At 41.0% G+C, this 15,744-nt stretch overlaps 1 protein-coding gene across 1 annotated transcript; it reads right to left on the bottom strand.

Moving 5' to 3' along the window:
* Positions 1 to 876: 876 nt before the first annotated feature.
* Positions 877 to 15,706, bottom strand: LNP1 (leukemia NUP98 fusion partner 1). The gene is made up of 4 exons (XM_062596034.1): positions 15,469 to 15,706; positions 11,690 to 14,748; positions 4,207 to 4,452; positions 877 to 2,102 (listed from the first exon to the last, which is right to left on the bottom strand). The coding sequence occupies exons 2-4, from the start codon at positions 11,837 to 11,839 to the stop codon at positions 1,899 to 1,901; spliced, it is 600 nt and encodes a 199-aa protein (XP_062452018.1). The 5' UTR covers positions 11,840 to 14,748; positions 15,469 to 15,706; the 3' UTR covers positions 877 to 1,898.
* Between the last annotated feature and the right edge of the window lie 38 nt (positions 15,707 to 15,744).

The following is a 15,744-nucleotide window of genomic DNA, read 5'->3' as shown; positions in this document are numbered from 1 at the left end:
ACACTTCTGAGTAAACATTTTTTAGTGATTTAAAGAGAACAGTGTCTGGGCCACAGTTTGAAAAATTCTGTTTCCAGAGTCGCAGGGTGGCAAGCCAATGCGAAAAGGATATAAACACTTAGAAATACTCCCATTTGAGAGAAGAAGGTTCAGTGCTATGGGTGCTGCTTGTAGAGAGCACATAACCTGAGCAGCATAGTTGCCCAGTGGTCTTGGAGGCAGCAAGGCTCACCTGTGCTTTGCTGGAGATCGTAACTTTAAGTGTGTGTGTGGGGGGGGGGAAATCTGTCTTAGCTCTTTCTGGTGTCTTCTTTTCATTAAGTGTAGTGAAAAACAAGTGTGTTTGTTTTGCATCTGTTGCTCTTCAGAGCCTCATGAATACAAGCTTTTTGTAGCAGAGCCTGTTCAGTTAAGGTGGCTGAAGAACAGGAAGGGGTGCTGATACTCAGAGCGCCTGCTAAAGTATTCAACTCTTGTGAAATGGGAGAGGAAACTGCTACATGAAAAGATGTAAGCCAGTGAGTGGTTTTATCCGAGGGATTCAAGCTTAGCTGGCTGTTGTCCCTTTCTGTCCAAGTCTATTGTAATGCAGTCTTCAAAGGAGAATTATAAAAGGCATGTCACATACGTGGAAGTTTTGGCTAAAGGGAAAACTTAGGAAAATCCAATCTGGATTTTCTTCTGGATTGGGAAAGACAGAAACCATGCATAAGAATAACATTTTTCAGTTATATTTATTAATTTATAATACATGTTATTGGCAAAAAATGGTTTACAAGCATAAACAAGGGATTGATGACTTTCTCATATAATCTTAAAACCGCTGCCTAAAACAGAAAAATCCTGAAATGGAGATAAGTGCTACAAAGTTTTAAATATGGCTTAAGTATTTAAAAGGTTGAACATTCAAAGTTAAGGCTCTAAAATAAAATAGAATCTTTGTTAATTACAGAAAGTCACATGCAGAATACCCTGCAAACTTTGACTCTTGCTCATAATGTCACCAGTCTTCACTCTTCTCTAACTGTATTACCCAAAACAGGCTTTCTTGAGACAAGGCCTGGGAAAATTGTTCCCAAAGCAGGCAGATTATTTCTGCAGGAAAGACTTGGATGTTGAGGAACTGTGGGGGGGGGGGGGGGGGGGAGGCAGTTCCTCTGCATAGAAGGAATCTTATTTACAGTTGATGGGATTTATACCTGAGTTCAGGAGATCTTCAGCCAGAGGAAACAGTTTCCCTAAGCCCTGCTTACCACAGGCAGAGCTGATTCTAATTCCCTTGGTTTGGCCCCAGTTATAGGAAAGAGAACAAGTAGAGTTGCAGCCCCTCCCCTTGAATCTGTAGCAACTAACAAGAACCTCTTAAAAACCTCTTAAAATATAGAAGTGTGAGACAGCAAATCTGTTTTGTTTTTACTGGATAGCTTTGGGTAATGCTCAGATTTTGATGAGGCAAAACTACAGATGTAGAGCTATGACTCAGGGTTATAAAGTAGTAATTGTAGAGGGGGAAGGCAACAAAAGAAGCTAAGTCATTTGGTAGTCAATGCAGTGAGGTTAAAATTGCACAGCTTTGTAGTACATACATGTTCTCCTCTTAAATGAACTCATCCACTACTGTTTCTGCTGAAATGCTAAGCTTACCTAAAATCCTCTAAGGTGATTTAATCCTATACCTAGATCTTTGCTCTAGACATCCACCTCTGTGACAGGGATCACATCTGGAGTGGCAAAAATAAAGACAGGAAGGTAGTAACATGGTGTCAATGGTGTTTTTGAATTTTATTTTACAGTGCGGGATTTCTTCTAGCTAATAGGCCTCTTCGAGTCAAAACAAAATAAGAATGCTTACTCTGCTCTTCAGTGAGAGTGTTAACATTCATTATCCCAACGCATTTCTAGCTGCCTGGACAAAAATAGCCTTTTTCAGTGCTGGCTTGTGATGGAAACTGTTCATTGTGATTTGCAAGTGCAAGCCCTGGACCTTCATCTTCTTTCTGCACTCTCCCTGGCTCTGATTTCCCTCTCATTTTCTTGTGGGAACTGCTCTTTGGTGAAAGCAGTCTTTCTCTTTCACTTCTCTCCTTCATGCCTTCAGGTTGCTGAAAGACAGGAGAAAAATAGCAGGGAATTAGAAGCGACTCCCACATGAACAACAGAATTTCATAATTTTATTTCTGTAATCATATATATTAAAATACTCAGTTACCTACCTCTACTAGATCAGCTTTAACATGATGGGCTCAAGTTCAAGGCCCCAACCAATCACCCTAAAGCTCAGCAAGGGGCTACATGCTTTGATTATACTGTATGTACAGTAGGTGAGGTCATTCACCTGGAAGGTTTGAGGGGGAAGGGAGATTGGAAGGGAAGAAGGGAATGGGTCTGAAATTTCAGCCCAGACATCGTATTTATGTCCTTTCACATGATCCATCTTCATGTGCCTGAAGGCTTTTCAGTGCTAGAGGCAAAGACCTCACTGAAAGCAAGTGCTTAAGTGTCCCCAAAGCCACTGAAGAGAAGCAACACAGAAGGAAAGAGATTAAATGAATTATCTTCCTCCCTGACTTCTTTTAACCTATGTAGTCATGTAAAGTGTGGTTTGAACTACACCTGTGGAACTCTGAACATAAAAGTAGTGAATTTTCAACACCTAATTTAGAGATCCAGGTTTAAGTCCACTCCCAAACTCCCTTTGTGATCTCTAATGGCTATCGTTCTGTCCTTCAGGGTCCTAAAGTCCTTCACACCTCACAAGCTTCAGTGGTAACGGAGGGAATGACGAGCAATTTTTCTACTTGAAAGACAGATTAAAATACAGCCTGGTACACCTCACTGAGGATCACAGGAGGGTGCCAGCATCCATGTTTTTACCTGGAACCAAAATCATACATAGTACATTATACTCAGTATACCTATCATGCAATTTTTACATGTTCACAGACTTTCTAGCTGAGGGCACTTTTGAGAAATGATAAGTAAACCAGACTACTACTGGTGAGGGATGGCAAATGAGGCAATGTGAAGGTCCAAATGAAATAAGTTCTGAGTATTTCCTAAAGGGTAGAAAGAAGATTAGAGGACACACATAAAATTGTAACAATTGCCTGGTAAGAGTTGTCATTACTGTGATTCGCATATTCTTAGAGGACTGGGCCTGCAAGGACTGTAATTGTGGAGTCACTGAGCAAGGACTGATCATGCAATGATGCTGCTATTGAAAAGAGGTTGTTTTCGCTCTTGTTGCTGCATGGAGCATCTGTGGAGAGCTGAAAATTGCTTCTCTGTATGAAAATGTCAGAGTTGATAAACTGAAAAGAGAAGATACTTCTCTCTGTGGCTGTTAGGGGCTAATAATATTGTGTGTTATTCAACACTAAAGTTAGGTGTTATTCAAACACAGCTTTTCCAACAAGGTGACTGAATTTGGCAGTGTTCTTCTGATACTTGGAAAGGAGTTAGGGTTTACTACCCTTCCATTTTATGAAACACTAGGGAGAGTATATCATCATAATAAAAATATTTTAAATTGTGAAAGACAAAAGGTTGTTACTGGCTACTTCATCAACACAAACCATACAGAAAATGCTCTTGCTTCAGGACAGAACAACAGGGAAAAGAAGAGGACAGCGAATGCATGCTGCATGCACTTCCAGTGAAAATGTGTTCAACCACTTGCAGCAGCTACTGCTGCTGCAGGTGTGTGGTGACATGACAATCAAGAGGCTGATGGACAGAGTCCCAAGAAGTAAAGGAGAAGCCTCTCAGACACAGTGTCTGGCAGTCCTACTGATGACACCATATATGGTTAAACCAGTCAGCAACAGTGAAAAGGGAGGCTGGATCTCATGGTAAAAGTGAAGATACACTATTTTGATAGTGTCACATTTTATTGGCACAGCTGAAGAAATCTTGAAAACATCTTACTGCCATAGCCAGAGCAGTGTCTCATTTTGGAGATACACATTTAGGAATAAGTATAGAGGGCAACATTACATCAAAAATGCTCATTCTAATGATACAGCCATTTTAAGCTTGTTTGCTCTACTGTACAGGCCGTATCATTTAAGAAAGTCTATTTCAAGTTTATTTCTGCTCTGCCTTCAGCAAAGCAACAGGAATTACACTAGGGATGAACTCAGCCTGTGGTTTTGTTTTGTTTTGTTTGTTTGTTTGATCTTAAGGCTGCTATTGGTTGCTACCTACCAAAGAAACTGAACGTTTGCTTCTGAAATGCAGCTGCTTCTCAAAGGACTCCGCAAATTCCTGGATAGAGTTTGATCTTGTCTCTGGGCATGAGCTGTCAGTTGAAGGTGTTCTGCTGGCCCTCTTGTGGCAGTGGCATTTGACATCTTGGTCTTCTTGAAACCCCTTGCAGCCTTTGAGATGCCCTGAAGAAGAGACTTTGGTAGAGGCATGAAGTCTTGTTGTATGGAGGGAGGAAAGCTTGGCCTGCAACAAAAGAGGTCTTTGTTGAGTATTGAGTACAGAAGTAAAGCACACAGGGCAGATTCTCTCTGCTACAGAGTGCTCTCTGAACAGTGGTGCACAGTGAAGGACCTTGCCCAGACTCCTGTACCTTTCCTCACATGTGTAGGAGAATCACACTGTCGAGAGCTTGTTTTCCAGAGGCAGCAGCAGAATTTGCTTTTATTCCAGTTTTTGAGCATCTGAGATTTGCCACCCACATAAGTATTTCAAATATAAAGAGTACTGGTTCCTCTTAATGTCCACTAACACTAAAAGGAACTGGGATGTTTAAGAACCTAAAAAAAATCCAGCATCCCATATTGTGACTGATTCTAAGCAGGAATCTTGAAAAGCAAGGACCTAGCCTTTTGTGGACAGATGAGCCAGATGCTGAGTTTGACCACTGTAGGATGAGGTCTTTTGCCTGCTGAGTGGGGAGGTTGGACTAGATGATCTCCAGAGGTCCCTTCCAACCTTACTGATTCTATGATTCTATGATCAGATGTCCAAGTTCACTAAAGTGCAACAGGGACTATTTCTAATGCAGTTAAGTCTAATTTGCAGTACGGCTTACATGCAGACAAGATGCTCTACTGTTTGGCTCTAGATTTTATGATGATGCCTTGGGTACTTTTATCCTGAACTGATGAAGGAGCACTTTCAGGATGCTGAGGGATACATCCCTCAGAGAACGGGTAGGAAACAGGCTTTCCACAGAAACATTCACAGGGCTAAATTGGGACAGGAGTAAACAGAGTTGTTTAGTTTCTGTGTGGTTCAATTTTCCCTGGCCTGGTATGTCAATAAAAGCTATTGATCTGCATCAGCTGTGTTTCAGGCATCAGCATATGTAAATGTTTGTAAAGAAGATTAAGGTGATACAGAATTGCTCTGTCCTGTGGAGTCATGATGGTTTTAGAAGTAGACAGATCTGTAGCAAGAGATGAGTAAGAGGGTCATCACAGAGCCAGATGTGCTCCAAACCCTGCCAGCATTTGCTGCCTCTCTGGAAAGAGGCTGAACATTGGTTAAGCAGCAGATGGTGAAATCTGTGAAGGACAGATAGGGATCTCATTTTCAGGTATATCCTAGGTGTCAGATTGGGACACTGCAGGTGTTCAACTGTTATGTAGATGCTTTAGATAGACACACCCTTTTTATAAGCCTGGTGCTAAGTCTTCAGCTACTGAGTAACCCTCAGTAGCTCTTCTCATTTCAGGGGATTTATGACTGTTTATCAGAGTTGAAGGGCTACCCTGCACATCCAGAAATGCTTTCTAAGAAGAGCCTGGAGAAAACCTTACCCTCAGAGTGTGGTGTTGTACGTTAGACAAGAAATGGGGTGAGCATACTCCTCTTCCCATCCAGTGAGACTGTTTTGTAGCCAGCAAGGAAGAAGACACTTGATGATGCCTGAACTTTTTGCTTTAGAGGTGGCATGGCTAGACCCTAGGCCATGTGCTGGTCCTTTTTCTCGTCTTTTTCTGTACGCTAGAAAACAGCTGTAGAGTTGTGCAGGAGACACTGCAATGCTCACTTTCCTCAGGTCTCCACAGTGACCTCCACAGGGGTCTTTTTGGAGTCTTTTCCCAGGCTGCAGCCATTTACTCAAGCCCTACATCAGATGCTTGACTCATGCTAACACAGTCTGGGCAATTCAAAACCTCTTCTTTCTCCAAAATGGCTCTTGCTCTTGGAGTCTGAGTGGGTTTGATGTGTCACACCTGTGAATCTCCTCACAGCAGCAGGGCTTTTAAAATGTTCTAATATTCTGGCTACTGGGAGTGCTATTACTGTAAATGTTTATTTGTTTGTTTACTACAAACAACAGCGATAAACTAAACCATTTTTGTATCGGAGTCACATGAATCTACAACCCTAAGACTATAAGAGATCTAAAATATTCTCCCATATACATTTGCTTTTACTCTAGTCCAGATGCTATTATAAATGTATCAGCACAGCAAGGATTTGTGCAGCACTTCTCTGAATAGTACACCCACATGGTGGTGACTACATCATGTTAGGCAGGTTTAATGAGAGGTGTTAGATCACCAGTAAATCTACACCTGGTAGCATTGTGCATCTTCCAGCAAAATACTGCTATTCCATATAGGTACATTTGTCTCCCTCTTTATAAGTTCCTGCCTGCAGCCCTTGGCAGCAACTGAGAATATATTTTTCTTGGGTCTATATATCTTGCTATTAACTAGTTTGTACTTCCCATTTTCACAGACATCTGCATCTCTTGGTTCTTTTAAGTAAGTTTTATACCTGACAGAAGCACCTAATACTGAGGACTGTTCAGATCATACTGTATTAGTTCAATTTTATTTTCAGGTACAAGCTTGCTTCAGTAAGCAGTATCATGACAGATACTGAGAGTAGCGGTAAAGATTTCTGCTATACTTTTTTTACTTTGAAGCATACTGTTCCAAACCAATCAATGTGGCTTAATTTCTGTAAGGTCATATTGTATTGTGGTTTAAAAAACAGCAAAACAATCACATCATGGTTGAGGGACAGGAGTACATACGCTATGTCAAGCTGAACATGGTAAATGTCTTTCATATCATTTTAATGGCATCAACATATATTACTTCCTGGGACTCCAAACTGTCTCACACTAAAAATCACCAGTATTTGTTCTTAGAGGGTTTGAACAAAAAACAGGGCAGGTAAAACTAAGGATGGTATTCTATCAATTCTGTTTTGCAGTATCTGTAAATGTTTTATTTTACTAAAATATTGCTTTTTAATTTCCATTCACAAACAGAATTATAGTTAAGCACTTGACAGAGAGACTGTAGTTCACATACTGACATAGCAACAAAGATCAGGAAAGGAATGGGCCATCCTCCAAAATGCATATGTGCCTCAGTGGACTAAGGGTAAAGTTACACAGATAAATCTAGGTAATTGTATTACTGTGGCTGTGCATCTGCTCACAGTATCTTTGTATGATGCATATCACTGTAGGTAGTGCATGCATGTCAGCATGTTGCTGCATTATACATGTAACCCTAGATAGAAAAGGAGCCTTAACACAACTGCTCGAGTATGAACATTTTGTGGCTTATTATTTATCTTTTGTTTAAAATGGACTCTATGGAGAACTGAAAGTAATAAAATGAAGCCCAGTAATACAGCAGATCCAACGCTGACTTTAGATACAATCCATGTGGTTTTCTTCCTGCTTCTTAATTTTGATACATGCATTTAATACATATACTTGGTGCTGAATGGATTGCTTGGTACCACTGTAAAAAAGAATAGTCTGAGGGCTGCTTTAATCTGTTTCCTTATCCAGAGCCTCAGCAGCTGCTGGCAGCTGGAGATTTTCTCTGTACCTGCACGTTGTTGTCTGTCCACTGCCACTGCCTTGCTTGGCCAAAGGTCTCTGAGCACAGCTCCCATTTCTGGTCCTCTCCTTGCCCCAGCAGCTGCCTTGTGCCTATGGCTGCTGACTCTCCACAAATTCCCTTCCTTTGCTGCCTGAAGGCCTTTGAATAGTTCGTAAACTGAAGGACGAGTGGGAAAGAGATACAATAGGGGAAAAGGCTTGGGAAAGGACAAATGATAGATCCCTCCCTATACAACAAGAAATAAAAAATGCCAGGCATCCTTAGTGTATCTAGTCACACAATAGGTAGCAGATTGTTTGCTAATTGCTTATCTAAAACAAACAATGCAAAAAAGTACAAAAACCTCAAGAAATTAATGTTAATATAAATTACCTATTTTCCTCTTTCTGTGTTGGAGAATATGATAATTGCTTCCATCCTTTCAGCTAGGTCTCAGGGATCACACAGCTGTCAGTGAGAAAATTAGTCTTCAGTGGGTCACTGTGAGTGCTCACTGTCTGCTGAAGTTTGCATAATGAACCCTGTACTTTAGGAATATTTTAGAACATTTGGCATTCTCATTCTGCCCTAGACCTTCCTTCCTTCCCAAAACCTTCTAGCCAAGTGTTTATTCCTTAAAAATGTTTTGGCCTAGGCTTCAACTGATACCCTGGCCAGTATTCACTTTGACTATTTTTTAGATTAAGTGTCAGCAACTACAAAGCAGTCACTGCTTCTGCTCTCATCCTTAGCTGTTTCTTACCAGATTTCTATTGAGTAGCAATGTCTACTTGAAGGCGGGTACATCTAAAGGGCTGTAGAACTTGAGCACTGCTCTTCTGCCTCCTGTATTTTCCCAAAACAGAGAGTTTAGGTGAGAAGAAACTGTCCTGAACTGAACTGACTGGTTCTAACTGAGGTTAGCTAGAATGTGACAAGAAAAGTCATAGTTAGGCACTTCAAAAAGGCCATAGTTCACTGTATGTAAAGTTTGTGGTAGGCAGTGAGTTAACTAAAGGAGTTGAAAATAGATGACTTGGTACTCCAAAGGCATTTTTCACATTCAGGGCTGGCCCACAGCAACATATGCAACTTTGAATTTTTTGGGGGGAGCATTTTGTGTTTCTCTCTGCAAAATGGAAATGACAATAGCAACTCAAAAGCATTTTGTGAAGCTCATCTTAGAAATGTTTGTGAGGTATGCTAAGATCCTGGAAAAAAAATAAAATTGTTGTTAATTTCTGTAAAGCACACCACAGAGGGAGTTCTTCTACAAAAGTTTTTCCATATTTTGGGAGGCTTCACAATGACAGGATACCACTACCATCATTTTTGGAGTGATAACAGTGACTTGAATTCCACTACAGCACAGGAAAAACTGCAGTGAAGACCAACATATCAGTCTGGAGTTGAAAGCAGTTTACAGAGTTATGCAAAACACCCTTTGGTCTGATGCTTGAATTTTGCTATGTAATGCCAAAATGGTCTTTGTTCAGACAAGGTTCTTGCTGGCTGAACTAACCTATTGCTGATATACTGCATACCAGCCCTGGGAAATGAGATAGAGTGTGCCGGCAGTGCTGTTTTGGCAGTACAATTGTATCTGCACGCTTTTGCCAACAGCTGTGTCAGTCAGACTGTGGTGTTTCGATTTTAATAAGGATAGCTACATCTTCATTTACAATGCTGACAGAGCAGAAGGAATATACTGTGATCCACTGACAATGTATTAACTTACAAAAGAGATGCAGTCTGATCTCAATTATGGTAATACCCTCCCCCTGATTCATAGCACTGGTCTGATAAAATGAAGGTGATATTTAATAACTAACATTCATAAGTATTTTGAATGTCACAGTAGTTATGATGTGTAATAATTATGTAAAACATGCAATTACATCCAGGTGCAAAAGCAAGTTGTTCAGAACAAGGAAATACTCTTTCTGAAGAAGATGTTTCCTAATGAATTACTAGTGCCCCTGTTGGTATAATTTATAGAGTTGGTTTAAGATAACATGTTTGAATGCTGTTCCTCAGCAGCTAGTTAGAGATTTCCAAATAAAAGATGTTACATATCAAAATTCATGGTAAAATCTGCAAACAAATCTCCCCTTCTCATTCCCCCAGGAAATTTCTGACACTGAGAAATAAAGCAGTTAAAGTATCTCTCTTGTATAATACAGCTGGACCAAGACAAACTTATGTGGAACACTAATGCAAAGAGCAGACACAATTAAATTTACAGGTTAACTTTGACTGACTGAATAGCATTGTCCCTAGAAAATCAGTCTTCTCTTTCTCTAAACTAACAAAATTAAAGAACAAGGTGCTGGTTCAGAGGTGCAGCTATACTTAGCAAATTATTTAAGCAGCTTTTGAACAAACTAGATATAAGAACATGTTTAAAATTAAAGTAGATGTACATTCACACATACATACACACATAAATGAAGATATGGTCAGCAACTTGCTGAACAGAACATGATCTGACATACATTCTCACGCTTCAGTTTTTACCGGGGTCTAAAGACATCCCCTATGCATTGTTCTCAGAAGGACAAAATTGAAATATATTAACACTAATAAATTAAAAACATTAATAAATGTCTCTTTTCAGGCATTCTTATAGAATCCATTAGCAAAGCTCTAGCTCAAGGTCTACCCTGCAATCTGTGAGCAGTTATATTGTAAAATATAAGAAAAAAATAAATGTGGCCAATCAGTTTAAAACTGATGGATGAAGGTTACCTTTCCAACCTGTCCTCAAATCCAAATAGACAGGGGATGATTTTGGTCTTTTTTGTTTTTCTTAGCTGTGTTTGTTGAAACAGAAAAATCACACAGCTTAAAACATGGCAGATCTGGTGCAGGACTGGCAAGGTGAAATATAGTACCTCAAAACAGAAAACTGTTCAGAAAACAGTAGCTATTTCTCCACAATATAATAGCAATATATAATAATTGCTTTGTTGCAGTCATGATGACCTAAGCATATAAGTGAAAAGTAGTTTGTAAAGAAATATAACATCTTTAGTAAGATGCAGTTGAAAACTAAATAGAGGTTTGGAGAACCTCAGCCTTTATTTAGAGCTGAAATAAAAGCAACAATCTTGAAGCAAAGATCTAGAACAGCTGCTTTCAGTTTAACTTAATTCTGATAATCAGCTAGACAGTTGTCAGCTGTCTTGAAAAACACTTCTGCATGGGAAACCTCTCCTTTCTTCCCAACTATTTTGTTCATCTAGGAAAAGAAGAAGAGAAAACTTGCTTCTCCCTGAAGATCTTACTTCCATATAAGGAGCTTTATTTATGTGTTCTGTCCTTATTTTCAGAGTCAGATGTTTAAAACTAGAACAGGCCATATCCTCTGGCTTAAAGTAGAAGTTACAACTGCAAACAGCTAAATTCCAGGGAGTAAAGTGTGGAGCCTACTGGAGGCAGTATAGTTGCAGAATTAGGTCCAAATCCTATGAAGACATAAGACCTCATGTAGTTTTACACATGTAAACAGACTCATGGAAGACAATGCTTACATATGCCAAGTTTCTAAAGTGTTTTGATCTCTGTTAATTCTTACTTAGCAGAGACAACAACATCATAATCTGTAGCTAGGACTTCTGCTGTTATGAGAGCTTCCTCCTTTAATTTCTGGTCCCATCTTCCCTTATCTTGGAGTTTGTTAGTTTCCTTTTATTCTAACAGTGTCTGAGGCCTTACTCTGACACTTGCTGCTGCCAGCAGGAACTACACTTAATCAGCAAAGTGTACCACACTCGTCCTCATAGAGTGTAGGGTCAGACCCCTGGAGATGGCACTTACATCCATGCATAGAATGCATGCATGCATACACAAAGAAAGTTGCACACAGTTCTTACCGGAAGGGAGGCTCTCCTTTCACTAAAGAATCGTGTCTGACGTTTCTTATGGCCTCTACCCTCTTTCTCATTCTCATCAATTAAGTTGTGGCCCCAGAAACTGCTCATCCATTTTGCAAAAGAAATATCATCATCCTCTTCATATTCCATGTACAGACACTCCAAACTTGGGGGAGTCTCCCAGCCAGACACAGAAAAGTAAGGTCAAATGCCACCACTAAGCCAATAGCCTCACACTGGTCTGTCAAAGAGGGAGAGGAGATGGAGTTTCAACCACTCCCTTTAAACTCCACCCCTCAAAACCCATCCCACTGGAGCCCTAGGCACTGTCTAAACATAAAGTCAATTCTTTCTCATCTATTTTCAACGATGTTTCTTTTAATCTTTCCATTACAGAGATGTCCAATGTGACACTGCCGCGGGGTGGGTGATGGGAAGGGAAGTGCATTGTCAACTCCATATTCATTGCTGTAAAGTGCACCAGCTGTCAATGCCAATGGAGAGCTGCCCACAGTAACATGCCTGGAAGGTGTGTACTCTAACTCAAAGTAGGCTTGTGATTTTCAGAAGCAGAACTGACACATTGACAGTGGTCAGAAATTGGCACAGCTGTTTACAGAGGAACTGACTTTGTGGGGGAAAAAATAAAAATGAATATAACCCTCTTCCCATGCTGCCCTCCTCCTAACCTCTGTTGTCTGTACTCTTCCTTCCAGTATTCAGGAAATAGGGTCTGTCTGGGGGGAAGACAGGCCTCCTGAGAAAACTTCTTGTTCATTTTGGAGGTTTTGACAGTCAGCATGAGCTCCCATCAGCTGCTTTCCACAATTTCATTTCATCTGCTGTAGCAGGGTCATGCTAGACCTAGCCATGCTTGAAGGCATGCAGAAGAAAGATGAGTATAATTCCTGGATGTGGGCCACGCAGGCCTTGTCTGTAATTCAAAAAACCCACCGCAGAAACCAAAGGGCTAGGGACCATGTGGTTGGACTAGCCATATCCACTCTACATAGTGTTTGTGCTCTGAGTCTTCTCTAAGTTTTATGTGCTGCAATGTGGCTGTAATATATAGCTATAATTTTTGTGTCTTTTTTTTTATTTCCAAAGGTATGATATAATGTGTGAACTCTATTGCAGCCCATAAATGTGCTATTTGTATAGTACGAAATCGGAGAGATGTACTTGGGGCATGGCAGAAGGACATCGAGGAGTGCTCTAAGGATGCAGAACCTGCTAGGATAGTGTTGGAAGACTGCATAGTAGGAAGAGACCTAGATATAACGTCCTTGGTGTGCATGCTAGGCATTCTCTGGATGCTAGGTATTGCCTTGCTGATGCTAGTTGGCACTAGCCAGAACTCTACCAGAAACTCGTTAATTAATAATTATTACGAACAATCAGTAGCCCAGCATTAAAACTTGCTCCTTGTCCCTGTTTTATTTAGCAATATAGTTGTAGTAACAGAGTGCTGGTTTCATTCACATTGGCATAGGTTTGAGGTCTAAGTTTTCCTAATACCATATTGTGGTGTAGGACTCCTCATCCTGAAAAATGCAGTTGGAGGGATCAATAGATCAAGGATGCCTATGTGGAGAAGTTTCACCTCATCTGAGGAACATGAGAACAAAAGTGCACAAAAACCTGGAGTACATGGGTGTACACGTAGCAAATCCTGAGGTGTTGCACACCAGAGCTTGGAGACACAAGCAAGCTATAGCAGGATACTTTCTTTGCAGGAGCACAGATAGGTAGGAACGAGAGGAATACCTGCAAAACAGTACAATAAAAATATACCTGAAGCAATAAAAAGGATGTGTAGGCTGATTTTCTGGATGGGGAAGAACAGTCTGGGCCATATTCAGACAGCCCTGATTCAATCTAAGTCCTTGATGCTAGCAGTCTCTATAGGTCAGGTATGTCTGAGGGCCTGAGCTAGCTCATAGGAAGCACCATGTGGGTGGAATTAGGCTGCCTCAGTAGGAACCTATGAGCCTACTGATATGTACCTTGTATTGTATGGCTCAAGTTTCTTCTTTTCTGATATGTGATACAGAACTGTAGCCCATCATGTCAAGCGGGGAATGCTGCTGTGCTGAAACAGGTGGCAGGGAGAAGTGGGAGGGAGGCTGTCTCACACCTTTGGCAATACATGCTTATATAAACAGTAATAATCCATACATTAGGGGACACATGGCTCAAGCTGTTTGCTATCAGGCACCAAAGTACATTGACTCAGAGTCCAATAAGGCAGAATTATGTGAAGAGGCAGGACCACAGTGCAGGAGTTGTTGACTCACCAGTGCAGTGAGAAAGGAATAGGAAATAACAGCAACCAAAATCATCATCAGCTGCTGTTTAACTAACAAAGCCTGCAGAGATCAGGAAGTTATGGTGGTGGCCACATCAAGGTTATAAGTGTCATCAGGACACTGATCAGAACTAAGTGTGTTTTGGCAAATTTTAACGACATCATTAGACTTCTGAGGCATCTGCTTTGTAATCTAATTATAGTTTTTTACTTTCAGTGCTTTTTTTTCTTCAGAGCAACAATCAGTGTCTTCACATACATTCCATTTCTTTCCCATCTATGAGGAAATTTCTTGGCTGGGGATGAAATTACTAGTGTTACCTGACCATAACAAAATTATCAAAGAAGATTTGTCTTTATCCTCAGCCGAGTGCTTGAGAAAAACAAGTGGAGGCAGCGGTAATGAGCTTTCCCCTCCTACAGAACCTTTAGCATCGGAGACCACAGCCTTTTTTTCATTTGGGAGAGTCAGACAAGCAATTAGAGGCTGCTTCCTCACTGTTGACGCACTCTGTTATTTGAGGTGAAAGTTTTGGGGAAAAAGACACTTTCTTTCCCTTTCCTCCGTGAAAGCACTTCTCTTCCTCCACCACATTTTCCAAGAAAGTAGTTCTGATAACCAAACGCGCTTTTCTTCCTTCCCTGAACACTTTAAAGAAGAATCCATAGGGTCAGCAATATCCTCTTGCCAGGTGAGTGTGGTTGGCAAACCACAGGCAAATCCAATGTGCAGCCTTCTTGGGCAAAAGCTCTAAGACACCAAAAAATTGTAAAATAGGTGCGTTAATAAATTTTCCTTCTCATCCCACTGTTCACAGATGGAACTACCTAGATAGCTATTTAAACATCTACAAGCAATTATATATATAAAAAAGTATACTTTTATATAGATATTTTTATATATACACACATGTACAGATGTACTGTATGTATACAATAATGTATATATATAAAATTTCAGTATTGTATATTTAATGATTTTTCTGAGCACAGATAGATTCTTACAAAGTAAATGAGTAACAGCATCTAAAGCAAGGATAATTTTTTAACAAAATGTAGTACAGAGTCCTAGAAACTTGCTATCAGGCCTATGTATTAGCTCCTCCTACACAGAATTAATACAGACCTAAAGATAAGCTAATCATTTTTAGTCCTAGCTAATAATTTCTTTAAGTTCAGAATGATTCTGTGTGTTATATCAGTAAAGTCAGAAAGGTAGAAATCTCTATGAGTAGGGAAGTTATCATAGAGAAGGTGAAAAAGAAACACTTGTAGAAGACATTTGCCCCGACCTACGGGGAGACAAACTGACAACCTACAGAAGGAGACATCCATTGCCTATTAATGCCTACATCCCTTTGACACTGGAGGGAATAAAACAGCATTAGACAACCCATTTTAAACTATTTTGTAAACAGATTCAGCCTCAACTCCATCACCAGTCTTCCCAGAGAAAGGCAATAGCTGTTACCCGGTAAACGTGTGTATCAGACAAAACACTGCAGCTCCCGGGCGCCCAGGCCTCCCCGCGGGCTCAGCAGTGGCAGGCAGGCGGCCGCGCTCCGCGGGGGCCCCGGGCGAGGGCCCCGAGCCTCGCTCGCCCTGGGGGCGCCTTCGCCCAGCTCCCTTCCTCGGTGAAGGGGGCGCCTGGATGGCACGCGGCCGCGGCTGGGGGCCGCCCCGTGGCGGGCGCCGCGACGCGGGGGCGCCGCCGGCGGCAGCGGCCCCGCGGCGGAGGCGCCGCTGC

The sequence above is a fragment of the Rhea pennata genome, chromosome 1 (assembly GCF_028389875.1).
Source record: "Rhea pennata isolate bPtePen1 chromosome 1, bPtePen1.pri, whole genome shotgun sequence".
Classification (NCBI taxonomy): domain Eukaryota; kingdom Metazoa; phylum Chordata; class Aves; order Rheiformes; family Rheidae; genus Rhea; species Rhea pennata.
The sequence above is the reverse complement of the archived record's forward strand: the minus strand, read 5'-3'. Positions and strand labels throughout refer to the sequence as shown.

What these genes read in the sequence shown, in the direction of transcription:
- LNP1 (XM_062596034.1), bottom strand. Translation starts at nt 11,839, where the DNA reads ATGGAATATGAAGAGGATGATGATATTTCTTTTGCAAAATGGATGAGC. An exon ending in AAAGGAGAGCCTCCCTTCCG is followed by an intron (nt 4,453 to 11,689) that starts GTAAGAACTGTG and finishes CTTTTGTTGCAG; the next exon opens with GCCAAGCTTTCCTCCCTCCA. An exon ending in GCAAACGTTCAGTTTCTTTG is followed by an intron (nt 2,103 to 4,206) that starts GTAGGTAGCAAC and finishes CCTGTCTTTCAG; the next exon opens with CAACCTGAAGGCATGAAGGA.